Source organism: Geotrypetes seraphini, chromosome 15, assembly GCF_902459505.1.
Source record: "Geotrypetes seraphini chromosome 15, aGeoSer1.1, whole genome shotgun sequence".
In the NCBI taxonomy this organism is placed as follows: domain Eukaryota; kingdom Metazoa; phylum Chordata; class Amphibia; order Gymnophiona; family Dermophiidae; genus Geotrypetes; species Geotrypetes seraphini.
The window spans coordinates 38,149,792-38,170,380 of NC_047098.1; the positions used below are offsets into that span (position 1 = coordinate 38,149,792).

A 20,589-nucleotide genomic window follows, 5' to 3' on the forward strand; every position below is an offset into this window, starting at 1 on the left:
GCGGAAAGGAAGGAATGGCATTGATGGCAGACTGGATAGGCCATTTGGTCCTTATCTGCTATGTTTCTATAATACCTGCATTTATGCACATATGCATAAACATACATGGATAAATGGAAATATTCTGGCTAGAACATTTGAAGGTGCATATACACATAGGAAGAGCAAGTCATATAAATAAATTGTTGTATACCATGGGGCGGTCAATATTCAGCTGAGCATTTAGCTGGCCACTGCTGATGTTATGCCTGGAAATTCAATGCCAGGCAATGTTTAGGCTTTGACATGGAATTTCTGAGTAGGTACTGCGACTGAGGTATGTCAGGGGGTGGAGCCAGGAGGTAGAGTATGCAGGTATGGGAGCCTGGCTGCATGAAGTGAAGCAGAACTTGGAGAGGTTTGGAGAGGTTTGTGTGGGGACGAGGCTAGGAGGTGGAACGGGGCAGAGTTGGAAGCGGAACAGGGCAGAGCTGGGAGTGGAAAGGGGCGGGGCCCGGTGTCCTCTGGCAACCCTAGTTCTGGAGCAAGATAGGTATAACAGCTGCTCAGATGATTTCTCTGTCAGTTTCACACAAAAATGAAACAGAGAGGCAGGTGTAAAATTCACAATAACTTTACTGAAAGATACTGGGGTTTAACTCCAAAACAGCAATAACAAGGCAATACAGTATTTATGCAAGGGAAATAAGCAGTATATAAACATAAAGATAACTACACTTCTCCCTCCCTATTTGCGGTTTCACCACTCGTGGTTTTGATTATTCGTGATTTTTTAGCCCAGGCTCCCCACTAGTAAGTCGCTCCATCCCCGACCTCCCCATACCTTACCTGGTGATCTAGCGGTGATGCAGGGCGGAAGCAATCTTCCTACACTCCTGCCCCGGCCAGAGCCGTCACCAAAAATGACTGCTTTGAGTTCCTGTGGTCTCACGAGACTACATTGGGAACTCACGGCGGCCATTTTTGATGATGGCTCTGCATGGGGCAAGAGTGTAGGAAGATCGCTCCTGCCTCGCATCACCGCTACACCATCAGGTAAGGTCCGGGATGCAGGAGGGAGGTGGAGTGGGTCAGAGTTGGCTCAAAAGTTATCCGCAAATTTTCCATATTCGCGGGCTGGCTCTGCCCCTAACCTCCGCGAATACGGAGGGAGAAGTGTAGTACTCCTCTTAAATAGCAAATGCTAGTTTAAGTCCTAGGATTTCAGTCAGTTAGTTGTCACACTACTACGCCTGACAAAGGAAACATTCAGTTCAGTTCAATAATAATATAGCAGGTTCTTGGGGCCCAATGGGAGCTCTTACTGCTTTCAGATAGGATGCCAAACAGATGATAAAATAACCCTCTCGATTCCCTCTGTGTGTAAATTAGAAGAACAGAAAACTTTTTTTTCCTTTCTTCTAGAATAGTACACTCCTCTCTTCTCCAAAGAGGTTTATGACAGTTTTTCCTCTCTTCCATTGACTGTGGGAGGTATAGTAGTAAAAATATTCAACGGCTGTGCAATTTCTTTTGGGCCGATGAAGTCCAAATTATTTCTTGTGATTTCTCAGGTCCTGTGTAAGTTCTTGAAGCTGACTCTCTTCTCTCTAACTTGCATGCTCTTCTCCAACACCCCCTTTTCCCTTCTGGCTGTTGTTCTAGGCTGAGCTTGAGTCCTTCAAAGTAGCCAATAGCAGCAGTGGGGTTCATGCAGTGGGAGGAGTCCCAGGCGGTGTCCTTGTGCTATACAGAGGCCTGCATAGTGCTTTTTCACAAAAAACACAAGGGATTTTCAGATCCTAGACTTCCATTTCCTTTCTAAACACATGTGAGCCAATGCTCAATACCTAATGCCTGTGCTAAAGGAGATTAGCGCTGGCGTTAGTGTACCTCCAGACCACATTTAAATGCATGAGGTCAACTCAAACCTTCGCAATATGCTCCGAAAGAGAAAAAAAAAAAAGAGCTGTCAGGTGTGCATAACACTGGGAAAAACACTGCCAGGTCTAAGGCAGCATTGGTTGAGAGACACCCCTTCACTCCCATCAACCCAACCACCTTGCCCCAAATGGGTTTCCAATACCACCCACTTTTGCCCTTAAAAATATTCCCTGGTGGACCTTTCAAACCTAGACAAAACTCTGGTGGTCCAGTGGGTAGGGTTACCATATTTTCTTCCTCAAAACCCCGGATACCTAACTCCACCCCATTCCGCCCCTAGCTCCACCCCCCCACAGCCTCCTCTCTTCCCCGACCAGCTCCAGCCATGTCTGGAGGGCCTGGAGCTTGTGTGATGTCATGTGTGTGATGTCATTCGTAAATGCTCAGAGGCCCTCTAGTTGCATCTGGAGCTCATTGGGGCTTTCCAAAATCCGGACAAACTGCCAGGTTTTGGAAAGTCCATTCAGGAACCCGGACAGCCCTCTAAAAAAGAGAACATGTCTGGATTTTCCCGGATGTCTGGTAACCCTACAAGTGGGAGCCTGGACCAGGCCAGTCCAGAACTCCCTATCTGGTGTCCTAGGGTAGCCCTGGCCCACCTACAGACTAGAGCCCGACATAGCTTTGCTGGAAGGGAGGAAGGAATAGGCAAGGTTTTTTGCCACTCCTGTGGGGTGGTAAAAAGTTTTGCCTTGAATTTTTTCCTGTTCATGTGGATTTACCACAGTTTAATGCAGAAACCTGTCCCCGTGTCATTCTCTAACTGGAATCTCTAATCAAAGACTGAAAGGCAGAAGCACTGACGTATCTAAGCTTCCTTTTCTACCCATGTCCTTCGTCTCAATTATTATTATTATTTTTTTTTTTTTTAACATGCCAACCACACACCCTGTCAAAACTGATCCATGTGGTGAACAACAATGTGTATTCACAATAAAATGTAAACTCTGGGAAAGTCACCCGATGGACTTCAACTACTAAAAGCGGACTTCAAACTTCCTCATTTCATCCATTGCATAAGAGGGAAGGCAAAAGACCTCAGAGAAAATGGATAGCAATAACTAAAATACTTGGCGAGTGTGTGGTGCAGTGGTTAGAGCTACAGCCTTGGCACTCTGAGGTTGTGGGTTCAAATCCCACCCTGCTCCTTGTGACCCTGGGCAAGTCACTAAATCCCCATTGCCCCAGGTACGTTAGATAGAGTGTGAGCCCGCCGGGACAGTGAGGTTGAGTACCTGAATAATTTGTAATCGACATAGAATTGTAGGATGGATATGCAGAATATAAATGATTAAAAAACAATAAATAATCTTTGGTGGGCACAAGGTAAACAAGCACCTTTGAGCATTCTTTGTAACAGAAATACATTTTAAAATTCCCACAAAAGGGACCCCACTATGTGGCTGTATCATGGAAGGATCTTACCAAGGTGTGTAAGATTAAGGTAATGCTGAAAGTTTTGAGTTAGTAAAGGAGGAAGTTCAGCTCTCCAGAACAGCGCATGAAGTAACCATCAACTGCCAATTTTCTCACAGCTAGAAGAATTGCACAGTCCATTGGAAATGCTGCTGAAGGAACAAGTACCTATACTGCCCTCTTGTACGAACGCATAGTTCCGGTTTTAGCGCCGGCAGTGGCGGTAACTGCTCCGATGCTTACGAGAGTCAGAGCAGTTACCGCCACTGCTGGCGCTAAAACCTGCCCTACGCGTTCATAAAAGAGGGGGGGGACAATTAGTTGCACCTTCATTTCTCATGGGAAATTTGCTAACTAACACTGGCTTTTATAAAGCCGCAGCAGAGGTCTCTACCGCGGGATGGCAAGGTAAATGCTCCGAGGCTCGTAGAATTCCTCATCGGCCTACGGTAGAAACCTCTACTGCGGCTTTGTAAAAGGAGCCCTAAAGTAATATGTGCTTTTGAAAATACGCAAATATGTGCATTGTTAGAATCCCTGTCCTAATCACAGAGCAATAATGCCTCAATTGCAGGGGTAGGGAACTCCGGTCCTCGAGAGCCGTATGCCAGTCGGGTTTTCAGGATTTCCCCAATGAATATGCATTGAAAGCAGTGCATGCACATAGATCTCATGCATATTCATTGGGGAAATCCTAAAAACCCGACTGGAATACAGCTTTCGAGGACCAGAGTTCCCTACCCCTGCTCTATTGAATGCAAGAAAAAGTGCATGCTTTGTGAAACTACATAAAAAGGTCATTGAGTCCATGGATATATTTATGAAACTTTGGATGAATAAAGGCATTTGAATTCATCAGATCAGTTGAAGGACACTCTCTTTGTGCGCATCATTCTGATTGGGACAATTCCGCTCTATCTTTGTGTTGTGAAACTACATGCCGGCATTTACCCATACACAGGGTAGACAATTTTCAAAGATCCTATTTCCATGAATGGAAATGGCTTTCCACTTTTCTCTTGAAAATATCCACTGCACTGTGCTCAGCATGGACAAAATTTAATTTAATTTGAGGTACTTATAATCTGCTTACCCTTATCAATTCAAGATGGAGTACGGCACATTAAAAGATAAAATATAATCTTTTGTTATTCCAAAACTAAAGATTACAAAAGTTATAATTACAGGCAGTTCCCGAGTTACAGACGCCCAACTTACTGTAAGAATGACTCGTACTTAAGAACGTGGTCACGGCTTCATTTGATTTCACTAAGCAGTATTTCCAGTGGCATAGACTTTTCCTGTAGCAGATTCAGGAATGATTCATGGTCACATTAAAATCAGTGTATGGTTGTGCATGCTGTACCTTAGAGGGATCCTCACAAGTATTCAATAGTGTTCAAAATCAAAATCAACAAAATAGCAAAACTTCCAGTGATGTGACTAAGAACTTCCACTGTGGGATGTCAGATTGACCATATAGAGCAGGGGTGCCCAACGCGTCGATCGCGATCGACCAGTAGCTCAGGAAGGCAACTCGAGTCGATCGCACTCGTGTTGCCGTCCTGGTCTACAGGCCGATCAGCCTTCCTCTCCAGTGTTCTCCCTAGGGCCTTTTAGCTGGGCGGTCCGCCCAGCTGTCATCTGCCGCTGCTGAACATTAAAAAAAACCGGCTTGGAGATTTCAGCCCCTAGCGAACTTATGCTCCGGGCTCTAACGTGTGCGTGCAGGCTTCTCTTCTCTTCCCTCCGAAACCGGAAGTTATGCCCGGGGAGGGGGAGGGGGGGGAGAAGGGAAGCCTGCACGCACATGTTGAGAGCCCTGAAGCAAGCGTTCGCTACGGGCTAAGGCGGGAGACAGGTTAGTGAAGCATTTCCTCTTCTTGCTGCCGGGTCCTGCCTACTTTCTGTTTCCGCGAAGGCAGGACCCGGCAGCATTTCCCCCAACAGTTCCTCGCGATGCTGGTCGGCCGAAGCAGGGAGAGGTTGGGGCGGCGTCGGCTTTTGGGCGTGTTATTGGCGTCGGCTTTCGGGCCTGTTATTGGTGGCGGTTTGGGTCCTGGTCCCCGATGGCAGTTTGGGTCCCCGATGGCAGTGGCAGTGTCTTGGGGGAGGGCAGGGAGAAAGAAAGAAAAAGGGCAGGCAGGGAGACAGAAGGAAAGAAGAGAAACAGAAAAAAAGGAAAGGGAGGCAGAGAGAAAGAAAGGGCAGGGAGAGAGGAAGGAAAAGTTGGGGGAGGGAATGAGGTCTGGAGGAGAGGAAGCATACAGGCTGAAAGAAGGGAAGAAAGACTGGATGCACAGTCAGAAGAAGAAAGTGCAACCAGAGACTCATGAAATCACCAGACAAGGTAGGAAAAATGATTTTATTTTAAATTTAGTGATCGAAATGTGTCTCAATTTATATCTGCTGTCTATATTTTACACTAAGGTCCCCTTTTACTAAACCGCAATAGAGTTTTTTAGCGCAGGGAGCCTATGAGTGTCGAGAGCAGCGCTGGGCATTCAGCGCAGCTCCCTGCGCTCTAAAAACTGCTATCGTGGTTTAGTAAAAAGGGAGGGGGGTATATTTGTCTATTTTTGTATGGTTGTTACTGAGGTGATAGTGCATAGAGTCATCTGCTTTGACCTCTTTGAAAAACCCTGGAATAGGAATGATAATTAACATTTTCTATGCGTACAGTGTGCGTTGTGTTTTTTTAAAATTTTATTGTTGGTAGATCATTTTGACTTGGTCATTTTAAAAGTAGCTCGCAAGCCCAAAAAGTGTGGGCACCCCTGATATAGAGTAATGTAACTCTTAGGCCTGTCAACTCTTCACTCATCCCAAAATATTTTTTTCATAATTTAAATTTTCTACTTTTTTTGTGCATTTTTTGCATTCTGTACATTTTTCGATTCTTATATAGCTAGAATAAATTATGTAGTAAAAATAACTTAGCTTTTTTTTGTTCGTAAATATTATTTAAATCATGCTGTATATATTTTCTCCAGCGTTGAACCAAACGCTCCCCTCTGCCAACGCGTTTTGCCACACTTTATCAAGGCTGGGGGCACTGCATAGCCGAGTATTCCTGTTTATTATGTCGGCTTCAGATGCCGGTTGGCATAATAAACAGGAATACTCAGCTAGGCAGTGCCCCCAGCCTTGATAAAGTGTGGCAAAACGTGTTGGCAGAGGGGAGCGTTTTGTTCAACGCTGGAGAAAATATATACAGCATGATCTAAATAATATTTACGACCAAAAAAAAAGCTAAGTTATTTTTACTACATAATTTATTCTAGTTATATTAGAATCGAAAAATGTACAGAATGCAAAAAATGCACAAAACAAGTAGAAAATTTAAATTATGAAAAAAATATCTGGGATGAGTGAAGAGTTGACAGGAGTTACATTACTCTATGTGGTCAATCTGACATCCCACAGTGGAAGTTCTTAGTCACATCACTGGAAGTTTTGCTATTTTGTTGATTTTGTACCTTAGAGGGAACACTAGTAGGGACAGTTGGTCCTTTTGTCAGCTGGGAGCAGTGGTAAGCAGCAAGAATCTTAAAATCTACAAATTCTGAGTTATATACAAATCCTACTTAAGAACAGCTTTAAAAATGCAACTCGTTCTTATTCCAGGGGACTGCCTGTAAACCTAATAATACTCATAAAAAGCTTTAAAGTTGCAGGTGGATCAACAATCTCTTACCAAAACAACCAGTTCCTAGAACAGAATAGTTTATTATGAATGAAATCTTACCACAGGGTCTTACCAAACTATGCATTGAGCTGTGAGGCAGAATAAGAAAGTTCTAAAAACAAAAGAAAGGAACAGAAAAATGGAAAGATTAGTGCCACAGTGTTCACTGATGAAGGGTGAAGTTTTCAGGGGGCAATGCACATGAGACCCTCTACCATGTGATAAAAGGTGACACTGCTCCAGCATGCATTAGTTTGAATGTACTAGTTAACCACTAAGGGGTTTAGCTAGTAACTTTGGGAACTAGCTAATTACCGTATTTTCACGTAGATAACGCGCACCCGTGTAAAACGCGCACAAAGGGTATAGCGCGCGGAAAACACAAATCTATGTACAGAAATTTTTATATACCGCGCACACCCGTATACCGCGCATGCTGCCCGACTCTCCCGTCGCCGCCCGACTCTCCTTTCGCCCGCCCCGACTCTCCTCTGGCCACCCCGACTCTCCTTTCGCCCGCCCCGACTCTCCTCTCCCCCTTGAAGTCCTGTCCCCACCCTGAAAACCTGATCCCCCCCCGACGTCCGATTCACCCCAACGCAAGACCGCTCGCACCCCCACCCCGAAGGACCGCTCGCACGCACTCCCGTCCTCTTGCCCCAGCCAACCGCGGCACCCCCGACACGATCAGGGCAAGAGGGAGCTCAAGCCCTCTTGCCCCAGCCAACCGCGGCACCCCCGACACGATCGGGGCAAGAGGGAGCTCAAGCCCTCTTGCCCCCCCCGACACGATCGCGGCAAAAGGGAGCCCAAGCCCTCTTGCCCCGCCGACTCCCCAACTCCCCGACAATATCGGGCCAGGAGGGAGCCCAAACCCGCGACCCCCCTGGCCGACCCCCACGACACCCCCACCCGCCTTCCCCGTACCTTTGTGTAGTTGGCCGGACAGACGGAAGCCAAACCCGCCTGTCCGGCAGGCAGCCAACGACGGAATGAGGCCGGATTGGCCCATCCGTCCCAAAGCTCCGCCTACTGGTGGGGCCTAAGGCGCCTGGGCCAATCAGAATAGACCCGGGAGCCTTAGATCCCTCCTGGGGGCGGGGCCTGAGGCACATGGGCCCAACCCGACCATGTGCCCAAGGCCCCGCCCCCAGGAGGGACCTAAGGCACTGAGTTAACCGCGCTAGCGCGGCTTGATAAAAGGAGCCCTAAGTTTTGGGTGAGTTTTGGAGGACTCACCATACAATATAAACAGGTTATGGTGAGACGTGTACCATAGATTTTTTTTTATCTCTTACAAAAAACAGAAGCAGCTAACTCATATATGAATTTAATATATAAAGTCTATTTATTAAATATTTCCCCTTACTACCATAAATACTTTTTTGTATTTTATAAATATGCTTGTTTCCCCACTCTTACAATCCATAAAACATCCCACATTTCATCATACAACAACATATTGCTACTTAGAAAACCTGGACTATCAGTCCCTCAGTATTCAACCCTTCAAAGTCCATTATTTCAAAATGTCTTTGAAAATCTCACGCTGCTTGGACTTAACTCCTGTGTAGATAAAATCAAATCACTTTAATTTCATCATTGATGACAAAATGATATTCAGCCAGCTCAACACAATCTTGCGTTTCACCATATAGGCATCCTAAGGAGCTGAAGCCGCTTCAGGTTTTCAAACTCCATATATAGGGTAAACCACTCAACCTCTTTATTTAACCCAGTTGGTTCAGTTGTTCTCCATTGATAAATGAGTTGCTGTTCTTTCCTCAGTAAAAGTTTTACTGAGGAAAGCACAGTGACTCATTTATGAATGGTCATTTTTGAAAATAAATAAGACATTTTTGAAAATGGTCATTTCTCTACTGGATTTTTAGATGTTTTTCCCAAGACGTCAAAACTCAGACTTAGAATCAAAAATGCCTCTCCACATAAAACATTCATCTACCTTCCATATTATCTATTGTTCCAGGATCTTCGTTGATGCTTCTCAATTTCTCACGCCAGTATTCCCAGTGCACTTCATTTACCCTGAATGTATTGAGGAGAAAAGGCATATTAATATGTTTTGAATTCCTGATTCTTTCTTTGTTTCTTTTCTTTACTGTAAGCAGCTAGAAAGGAGTCTATAGTTTCTGGTCTGAGAAGACTGGAAGTGATTCCCATGATAGGGCCTGCCCTTAGTCCACTTACCAAAATCCTGTCTAATTCAGGATTCATATTCAGGCGACTGAGCATGTCAGCATGAGAAATACCAGGGCCACTGAACTGCCCCCCCCCCCCCACTCCCCCGCCATCTCCCCTCCCCAACTTACCCCCTCCCCTTCCTAAAAAAACATTTTGGCAGGAAGGATGCCTACTCCTCTCTACACATACCCCGAACCTCCCTGTACATGTTGGCGCAGTAGAGAACAGGAGGGATGCCAGTCCCTCCTGCTCGCAGGCCTGCCACTGCAAAATGTCAGGCCTTCCCCTTCCCTGTGCATCATCTTTTGATTTAAATGATTTCACCTGTATGTAAATTCTGTTTTATATGTATGCAGTTCTATTTCAAAGGAAATATGCCAGAGTCAATATGTCATGCTCCGTATTCAAATCCAAGCTAAAAGCCCACATTTTTGACAACTTATTGTCAGATACCTTAACCCATTGTATCATTCCTTCTACCAGAAACTCCCCAACCCTGAGATGTCCTGTCTGTCCAAATTAGATTGTATGCTCTTCTGAGCAGGGACCATCTATTGAATGTTAAATGAACAGCGCTGCGTACACCTTTCAGTGCTATAGAAACGATAAATATTAGTAGTAGTATACCTAAGTAATGTTCGGTTATTGAATTGCACTGTACTTGAGATAACGTGGAGTGTCTGAGGTATTTCTATACTCTTGCTGAGGTGGATGAATAGGATATCATACAGAACATCTGAAAGCTCACACAGGTCCACCAAGCCCCTTCCCTTGTTTAAAAGCAGACTGAAAACCCACCTTTTTGATATAGCCTTCAATCTATAACCCTACTCCCAATAGCCCACCAAACCAGCCGGCAGATTAACATTTCCCCTTAACTGTATCAATGACATCCTGTTTGTCTGTTTAGATTGTAAGCTCTTTCGAGCAGGGACTGTCCTCTTTGTGACTCTGTACAGTGCTGCGTACGTCTGGTAGCACTATAGAAATAATTAATAGTAGTAGTAGGTCCTCGGATCCAGATTTCCAGAAAGAGGGAAAATCACTGTCTCACAGTTTATTCCTTCATACCTGGGGATGACTCAGAGTCCATCAGTAGACACTATTTGTCAAAGGGCACACAAATGGACCGGAGGCTACACCTGTATTGCAGCTGCTACTCCAGGGCCAGACTGCAATATGGGACAAGCAGTGAAGATGAGGAGGGTTGATTAAGAACATAAGAATAGCCTTACTGGATGAGACCAATGGTCCATCAAGCCTAGGAGCTCATTCTCACTGTGGCCAATCCAGGTCCCTAGTACCTGGCCAAAACCCAAGGAGTAGCAACATTCTATGCTACCGATCCAAAGCAGTGGCTTCCTCCATGTCTTTCTCAATAACAGACTATGGACTTTTCCTCCAGGAAATTGTCCAAACCCTTTTTAAAACCAGCTACGCTATCTACTCTTACCATAACCTCTGGCAATACGTTCCAGAGCTTAACTGAGTGAAAAAATATTTCCTCCTATTGGATTTAAAAGTATTTTCCTGTAACTTCATCGAGTGTCTCCTTTCTGATGGCTTCTGAACACTCAATTCAAAACTGAATTTGCATTTCATTTTGACTCTAGCACCACTTCACTGCTTAAACAACCACCATCTTAAAGTTACACAATGAAAACTAAACCTGTCCACCTTAGGCAAGTTCTTCTGTCATCCTGCCCAAAGGGGGTAACTCCAACTTTAGTGTTTGATGTAATCCTCTCCTTCAGAAGCCATTTTACCAGGGACTTTGGTAAAACCTTTTCCGTGTCCAGTATAGTCATGGCTCTCTGGAATTTAGAAGAGAAATGGGTTACATTCACTGCAATAGTCACCAATAGACCATCAGAGGAAGGGGCTCATGCCTTTTAAGTAGTAACAAAAGTTACATGTCTTTCTGCAGTTGCCATCTCTCCAAAATATGAGATTCTCTTCTTTTTCCCTTCAGGATCTCAGGCAATGCCAACTTCAGGATAGCAGAAGAGGGCAATCACCTCAGATCATCATGTGAAAAAGGGCATTTTCAGCTGAGGGATGCCATCTTTGCTGAGCTGCCCATAGGCAACAGTGACTATACCAGAAGGTGAAACTGGATGTCAGAGTATAAGAAGGAGTGCACCAGAGCAAGGGAGAGGAAATATGGTCCCAACCCTACCCCAGGAACCTGGGTGAGCAGAGAAAGCCTTCATGCACTGATCCCCCCCCCCCACACCTTCCCCAACTAGATCCACTCACTATCCAAGGGCTAACCCCAATGAAGATTCCCACTCAGAGAACCACCCCTCCAGAGCCAGGAAGGAGGCTGATAGCTCCCTGTGAAATACTACAAAGAGGATTATAGAAAGAAGACTTCCTATGTGCTAAGTAAGGAGGACAGATTGAGACATCTCTATCCGCCCTTTTTTTTCTGGAGCAACATGGTAATCTTACGGCTTCAACACTCTTCTGCTACTTCATCCCATCATCTCTATCACTACTGGACACCTGGCTGCTTTCTTCCAGCTATGCAGGGCAGTCCCGTGTTGTGGAACTTTGTTGCTAACAGCTTGGGCGTTCGCTGCCAGCTACGTTTTTGAGCTTTTTGATATGTGACTTGGCATGCTAAAGACTTTGTGTGCAGTTCATGTAAAAAGGTTTAAGTGGATTATCTTGTTTTATAGAAGTAGCCAAGTGAGAATTTTGGGAAGTTATCACAGATAAAATGAATAGGGGTATAGTCAATTATTGAAGGATGGTCATCACCACTTAGACAGCATTCATAATTCAGCTTTCAACATGGTGTTCTAAACAGACCTCACAAATATTTACGGTTTTGCAGTTATGGCTCCACACAGGATATGATTTTTATCCTGTTAAATAGCAGATATTTCATTTGCAGTTTAAATCCTTAAAACTGGCAAAAGAAAAGCTGGGATTTTTTTTTTTTTTTGTGGACAAGGTTCCCTGCAGTCTGGAATCTCACCCCTGCCCCCCCCCCCAAGACATTCATTTATTTATTTAGCCAGCCCGTCTTCCTAAAGGAGCCCAGAATGGGTTACAAGAATACATTCACAGTATAAGCAGGCCAAATTTAGTGGGAAATACAGCATTTGCGGACATAGGGGGGGTTTAAATTTCAGCATTTACAGTAGAGACATAGCATAACAGAGGTAAAATAGCTTTTGCTTTGCAGGTGTGTGCATCGTTGAAGTATGGCAATTTTTGATCCGGTGGGTATCACAGATAAGTTTTTTGGGAATGAATTTGGTTTTTAGAATATAGTACAATTTGATTTTTTTTTAGAGTGATTTGTAAGTTTGGTAGTAATTCAAGTTATATTTGCGGTGGCATATGAGTTTTAGTGAGAGTCCGTTTGGTGTATTAGGCGGTGCCTTTGAGATCCATCAGCCGGGGGTGCAGACGCAAGTCATTAAGGAGCTGGATTTGTAAAGAGGAAGATTTTCACGGCCTTCCTGAAGTTCTATAGACTAATGATCTAATTGATGGGGGGACGATGTGCCATAGTCTAGGTATGTAATGTGAATAAGAGCGTTTTCAGGCTGTTTCAGATGTGAGTGAAAGGCCAGGTGGTAGGATCAGCCATTTTTCTGCTTGGGATCTCAATGATTAGTTGGGGACATGTAGTTTTGATGCTATGTAGTTTGGTGTCATCTTGTGGAATGTCTTGAAGGCTTAAACCAAGGCTTTAAAGGTGCATCATTTTTGGATAGGCAGCTAATGCATGGATATTAGTGCAGGGATGACATGGTTGCAGAAGCCCAGGTTTTTCAGGAGTCTGCAGTGTTTTGCACACCTTGGAGACTGGCAAGGGTTTTTGCGGGTAAGTCCACTAGTAGCACGTTGCAGTAGAGAATGACACGGTGACAAAATTCATCACCGTTCCCGTCCCCGCGGATAACCGCGGGAAATAATCCCATGTCATTTTCTAGTGTCTATTTCAACCTCAGTCCTTCTACACCAGCATTCTTCAAAGCAAAGCTTGTGGGTCAGTGGTTGTGCCCAATTATACTCTGATTCTTCCCTCTCTCCTTAAAGAATGACATGAAGATGGTTTCCCGCGGTTATCCACGGGGACGGGAACGGTGATGAATTTTGTCACCGTGTCATTCTCTACGTTGCAGTAATCTAAGCAGGATAATACGAACGCATAAAGTAGTTGGGCAAAATTGCTTTCTGAAAGTAAGTATGGATGCACTTTAGCTGATGGAGGTAATAGAAAGATGAAGACAATAATTTTGATACATGATCTGAGAGCAATAGTTTTGAGTCGAGAATCACTCCTAGGCTACAGACGTTGTCTTTGGCTGTAAAGGTGTCATTTCCCCAGGAAAGGGATGGGCAGGGGTATGCACAGGTATCATTGTGTATCCAGAGAAGTTCAGTTTTTGACACGTTGAGCTGTAGTTTATTTGCAGTCATCCAGTTCTTTATTTCAGTTAGGCAGCAGGGTTTTGATCTGTGTGCCTTGGTGTTGACCTAGGGAGAGGTAGAGCTGTATGTCATCCGCATATGAGTGGATTTTGATTTGGTATTTTTCTGTGATGTTGAGTAATGGTTTGATATACAGATCGAAGAGGAGTGGGGATAACAATGCAACCTGGGGCACTCTGTAGCAGAGAAGTTTTGGTTCTCTACAGGAGGGTCCCAGTAGTACTTTCTGAGATCTTTTGTTTAAGAAGGAGAAGAACCATGCTAGTGCGACATCATGGATCCCGATAGTGTAGTCTAGATAGAAGTGAGTGATCGATAGTATCGAAGGCAGCACTTAGTTCTAATAGTACCAGCAATGCATCTTCTCTCATCGAGGATTTTCCAGCAGTCATCTACGATGTCTAGAAGCACCATTTCTGTGCTGTGGTGCTTCCTGAATCCTGATTAGAAGTTGGAGAGGGTGGTGTTTGTTTCCATGAAGTCTCGCAGTTGTGTGAGAATTATCTTTTCTAGAATTTTTGAGACAAAAGGGAGGTTTGAGACAGGTCTATAACAGCTTGGATTGTCCGGGTCCATGGTGGGGTTTTTTTTAGGAGTGGTCTTACTGCAGCAGATTTCTAGCTCTATGGTATTATGCCTGTTCATAGGGACTCATTAATTAGAGATAAGATGGAATTCAGGAAAGAAGTGTGGTGGATGGGCATGGTTCCAGGATTGAGGATGTGGGGTGTAGAGAGACTATTGTACTTTTTAGATCATCAATAGAAACGGGTTTGAAGCTGTTTAGAGTTTATATCTTGCGTTGGTTGTTGTGTTGTATAGTTTTGGGGATGCTTGGCAGAGCTTTGGCTTCTCAGTCTAGGGCTTCTCGTATCTTTGATATCTTTTAGTGGAAGAAATTTGAGAGGGATCTTGATTGTTGTTTGTGGTGTGATCCTTGGGAGGAGGACAAGTTTTCTGACAGTGAGAAAATGGCCTTTGATCTGCTTGGTATCTTGGATATTAGGTTTGTGAAATGTACCTTTTATGTTTCGAGTGTCACTAAAGTGTAATCTCGTTATAACGGACTTCAAGGGACCTGGAAAAATGGTCCATTATATCCAGAGTCCGTTATATCCAGAGTTGCATTTTTTGAAAATTTTATTTAGGGCAACTTGAACAATGTAAAACAGTTACTGCACAAGCATATTAGCAACATCAATAACAAAACTCAGCAAAACACTGGTATGGCCCGAAATAATTGCAAACCATAACACTGTACTGGAAAGAAAAATACTTTGTCAGTTTTTTGTCTGGACTGCATCTTGATACTATATCACCAGCGGAGCCTGCATGTCCATTATAGCCGAATAAAACTACAGCTAAAAGCGGTTCTGGGGACCAAATTGGTTGTCTGTTATATCCGAAAGTTCGTTATATGCAAGTCCGCTATATCCGATGATTTTCTGTATGTTTATAATGGCACTCGGCCGGGATCAGCAGGACCTCATCTGCTATAGGCGAGGTTCCGTTATAAGTGAGTCTGTTATAACGAAATTATACTGTAGTTTGTATTCTTTCAAGAGGCTTTTCCAGGTAGATTTGTCTTCAGCGCTATGGGGTTCATAATAAAAAAAAAACAAAAAACGTCTAAAAAGTATCCTAAATGGCTACTTAGACGATCAAAAAGCCTGATCGTCCAAGTACCCATAACCAAAGCTGGTTTTTAGACGTATCTAAAACCAACTTAGGCCTTTCCCCTGCCTCTAGACGCACAGAGAGAAAAGAGGCGTGTTTAGAGGAGGGGAAAGTGCGGGCGGTGGGCGGGAGGGGGCCGACCTACACCTAGGCGTACAACAGGTATAACCAAAACATTTACAGGTTGCCTAGTCGGCACTTAGACCTTTTTGACTTAGACGAAGTCAAACCAGGTCTAAGTGCCGAAAAAGGGGCCGCTGAGCTGATGGCCGCTGGTGCCATCAGTTCAGCGGCCCGGCAACCTACCCACCACAACCATCGCGGCAGGAGAGATGCCCAATCTCTCCTGCTGCGATACATCACCCCCCCCTCCCGACAACGTCGGGGCAAGAGGGAGCCCAAGCCCTCTTGCCCCGTCGAACTGCGGCCCCCTTCCCAACAACATTGGGGCAAGAGGGTGCTCAAGCATTCCTGCCCCGCGATTGCTAACCCCCCACGATTATGGTCGGGCAGGAGGGAACCCAAGCTCTCCTGCCCCGGGCACCCGCGGCACCCCCGACAACATCGGGGCAAGAGGGAGCCCAAGCCCTCTTGTCCTGGCAATCATCCCACCTACACGAACGGGCCAGGAGACAGCCCAACCTCTCCTGGCCCCGGCGACCCTTCCACCTAAACGAACAGGCCAGGAGGGAGCCCTAGCCCTCCTGGCCCCGGCAACCCCCTACTCCCCACCCCCCCACTACAATATGGGCAGGAGGGATCCCAGGCCCTCCTGCCCTTTACACAACCCCCCTCCCCCCAACAACCGCCCCCCCCAGAAACCCTGATCGCCCCCCCTGCCGACCCGTGACCCCCCGGCCGACCCCACGACCCCTATCCCCCTTCCCCGTACCTTTAATGTTGGCCAGATGGACGGGTGCCAAGCTCGCCCGTCCGGCAGGCCAGCCGGATTCAGAATGGGGCCGGATTGGCCCAGGCGGCAGAAACCCCGCCTGGGTGATGAGAAGGATCTTGTGTTTGTTTTGACTTCTTTGACTCTTGCTAATTTCTCATAGAGTGATTTTATGCCAGAATGCCATGCCTGTGCCTTTTCCTCTAGTGAGTTGGATGTGGGACCTATGTTTAGTCCCAGTGTGGCAATGCCAATGGATAAATCATGAAGGTTGACAGACTTTGGGTCGAGTTTGGTTGTTTTTTGTGAAGCTGAATTTTCTACAGACCCTTTGATTTTAATGTGTAAGTTGAACGAGATTATGTGGTGGTCAGTCCAGGGGACCTGAAAGTTTGTCAGCAGGGTTGATTTGTTTTCAATTAGCGGGACTTTTGAGGTGAAGATCAGGTCTAGAGTGTTCCCGGAGTAGTATGTGGGGGAGTGGACCTATTGGATGAATCCGAGGTCAGACAGCATCTTTGTGAATTCACTTGGTGCACCGGTGATTTCTGGATATTCCGCAAAATTAAAGTTGCCCAGGATGATAATTTGTTTGTGGTTGACTGAGAGGTTGCTTAAAATAGCTAGGAATTCATTGGGCACATACAATGGAGAGGAGGGAGCTCTGTAGATTAATATGAATATGTTTTTTTCTGTCATGGCCTATTGAGAAAATGATGCAGTCCAGGCCTTCTAGTGAGATAGAGTTTATATGTAGTGGGTTTAATTTGGATTTTGTGATGGCTGCCACCAGACCCCTTCTTTTACTGGGGCAGGAACATGCCAGTGCTTGGTAGCCCTGAAGGCATAGTGCACCCAGGGTGGCCCCATCGTTGTATTTTAGCCATGTTTCAGTTACTAATAGGAGGCCCCATCTGATGTCTAATAGGATAAGGGCTTTGCCATTTACAGATCTGCCGGAATGGAGTTTGATTTGGGCTGATGAGAGATGGCTGGCTCCGGGGAAGACGGGGGTGGGGCTTCCCGCCAAAGAATAGTTTGAAGATGGAGTATTCCCTCCCTCAGGTCCCATGGGTCTGGCAGCTGGCAGTATCTCTCCCTCACTCCTCCACCATGGTTCTCTGTATGCAGTGAGTCATCAGAAATGGAAGTGATGAAAACACTGTTTCCACTTTGCCTTTGGGCTTCTGGTGTGTCCTGCCTGTCTGATGTTACTTTCTGTGAGCTGGATGCTGCAGATGGAAGGCTCTGAAGCCAGCCAGAATTGCCGCTGCTGGTGGTATCTCGGCACATTTGGAGGACTGCAGGGGTAGGAGAAGGGAGAGATGCCAGAGCTGCAGAAAAGGGGGGGGGGAGAGAAGGAGAGATGCTAGATGCCAAACCCTTGGAGGAGGGGAAGGAAGATACTAGAACTGGGATGGGGGGGGGCAATTGAAAGACAGCAGAGGGGAGAGAGATACTGGACTGGGAGGGAAGAGGGGAGAAAGGGACAACCTATATAGAATTCAGAGGCTACTGCTTACCTGAAGCTTCCAAATCTTTTCACTATCCTGAGATATATGGTTGACTGTCTCTCCCATGAGTGCGATCAACATATTCATTAGCAGCACAGTGGTAAGTATCACGTACAACACCAGGAGGAACAGGAACACCGCGGGGTACCTGGACTGCTGATGAATCGACAGGTCACCCAGTCCCATCGTGAGTTTAAACAACTCTAATACGGCAGTAGAGGTTTCAGCAAAGGGGCTGCAGAGCTCATCCTCAGTACATTCATCTATCAGGACGGACAGAGCTGTAAAGGTAAGTCATATCTACCCTCAGCAGTGGCTTCTAGAGAGTTTAAATTTTGTTTTATTTTTTTAAACTGCCTAACGAATTTTCCACAATTTCGAGGAATATGTACAGCTATGGCTAGTGTTTTATTTTCCCAACTATATAAGTTCCAAGCAAGCAGACAGCAAGTTTGGCTGAAAAACTACATAAACGAACCCAATCTGTCTTACAGTGCCTTCCGTAAATCGATCAAAGCTGCCCTATTCGCTAAATTCGTTGACTAAAACTGTCCCCTTCCTCACTAGGACCCTCCCTCACTAGGACTCCCCTCCCCATAAACGCCTTTTTCTTCCTCTCAAGAAGCTCCTCATCTATTCAGATATCCTCTACTCATAGAACTCCTACTCATATGTAAGCTCTAAAGTATTCAGGTATTCATTACCCATAGAACTCCAATTAGCACGTTAGTTTCCCATTAGACTATTATATTGTATTAGACACATTGCATGGTATTGTATCTAGTCTTATTGTATTGTATTGTATTTAGACTCACTGTATTGTACTGTACTGTTTTGTATTGTATTGTATGTAGACTTATTGTTTTGTATTAAGACCTTTTGTTATTCGCTGAATGTCCAGCCCTCTTACAATGTAAACCGCCTAGAAGTCGCCTGACTATGGCGGTATAGAAAAACAAAGTTATTATAATAATAATAATAATAATAATAATAATAAAACCAACAATAACAATGATATTATTTCTAAGTGAAGGTAAAATTCTGTGGTACACAGATATCATTGCAGTGTCAACCAGGATATCAGCTCTGTCGGACAACATTTCAAAAAACCAGAAAATCACTGCATCCATGATTTTATGGTGAGAATACTAAAAAGAAATTTGAAGACAATCCAGGAGCGTAAGACCTCAGAAATTAAAATGCTAAAATATTTCGACATCCACCATAACCCATAAAATTATACTGTGCCATTGAAAAAAAAAAAAGAATCCCCCCCAAAAAATCCAGGCAGACCTGTCAGTTTTTTCCGTTCGCTAAAACTCCTGGGTTTTGTTTTGTTTTTGGCAAAGTCAAGCGATGTTAGTGCATCAATCACTTGGCTACTTTGCATAGGGTTTTAGCTAATTTACATGGCTGGATCAAAAAATGTGCGATCAAGGAGAAAAACATGCAGTGAGCCGTTTTGTGAATCAGGTTGGTAAAAGCAATCATCGCTATTCAAAGCTGAAGCACAGGCAGGGCCTGGCTTTGAATATCCAGGGATAACTCTGTGGGTGGTAAAAATTTGGGCTAAATTTCATGGGAAATGGTTGGGGCAGGAGAAGTGGTAAGAGGGCGTGTTATAGAATTCCATGTGACTAATCAGTCAGGCGAGCTGACTGATTAGTCACATGGCCTGAAGGTAGTGATGTAAATTTCTTTTGAGATATTTAATAAATAGTGTTTGAAAAATTAAAAGTGCAGAAACTTTTTGAAATCCCATGTATTTGGCACTATGCTGAATGTATTACCGCCTTATTTTTTAAATTTAGTGGCATTATTCTATTTAGGTATGTAGCTCGGATATGCATGCCTGTGCCCTTAGGTGCAATCACTTATACCATTGTTTCTGCTATAAGTGTCCTGGAGTTCCCACTTGCCAGTCAGGTTTTCATGCATATTCATTGTGGATATCCTGAAAACATGACTGGCAAAAGGGTACTCCTGGACCAATTTAGGAAACAATGACCTATACTACTCATTAAGCAGGTGTAATTGATTGTGCCTATGCAGGATGTTGGTGATAAAGGGTACCAAAATCCCAAACTGGTCTACCTTCAAACATCTAGAGCAGTGGTTCCCAAACCTGTTCTGGGGGACCCCCAGTCAGTCAGGTTTTCAAGATATCCCTAATGAATATGCATGAGAGAGATCTGCATACCTGTCACTTCCATTATATGAAAATCTCTCTCATGCATATTCATTAGGGATATCTTGAAAACCTGACTGGCTGGGGGTCCTCCAGGACAGGTTTGGGAACCACTGATCTAGAGGAATACCGTATTTCCCCATGTATAAACCGCGGCCTAAACATGGGTTTTACAATCCCCTGCAACCCTAGGGCATCTAGGCAGGCCAGCAACTTGGTGTGATCCACCAAGTCAAAGACGCTACTCAGATCAAACTGAAGAACCAATGCACTACTACCCTTACTCAACAGACCATTTAGATGATCTAACATTGTAGCTATCACCGTTTCTGTACTATAGTAAGTTCTGAGGCCAGATTGAGAATCATGGAGCAAGGAATATTGCTCAAGATATTTCATCAACTGAATTTGGACCAAACCCTCCATAATCTTTACAAAAAAGGGGATCAATGCCACAGGTCTATAGTTGGCTGGTAGTGAAATAGATTCATTCTTATTCTTAATTATTGAAGTAATAATTATATTACCCTCCTCTTGTGGAAATTTTCCTGCCTTCAAAGAATCAATAGCCAATCCAATAATTTTAATTTAAAGCTTAAAGGTGCTGCTTTCATAAGATCTGAAGGGCAGGGAT

The 20,589-nt window shown here is 44.7% G+C and overlaps 1 protein-coding gene across 1 annotated transcript in view; it reads right to left on the reverse strand.

Moving 5' to 3' along the window:
- Positions 1-977: 977 nt before the first annotated feature.
- LOC117349393 (transient receptor potential cation channel subfamily V member 3-like) overlaps positions 978-20,589 on the reverse strand; it is a 114,265-nt gene continuing 94,653 nt past the window's right edge. The window contains exons 18-22 of the mRNA XM_033922818.1: positions 17,777-18,030; positions 10,907-11,043; positions 8,991-9,073; positions 7,088-7,139; positions 978-1,747 (exon numbers count right to left, since the gene is read on the reverse strand). Coding sequence (XP_033778709.1) covers positions 7,105-7,139; positions 8,991-9,073; positions 10,907-11,043; positions 17,777-18,030 — 509 coding nt within the window. The 3' untranslated portion in view covers positions 978-1,747; positions 7,088-7,104. The remainder of the gene's footprint in view (positions 1,748-7,087; positions 7,140-8,990; positions 9,074-10,906; positions 11,044-17,776; positions 18,031-20,589) is intronic.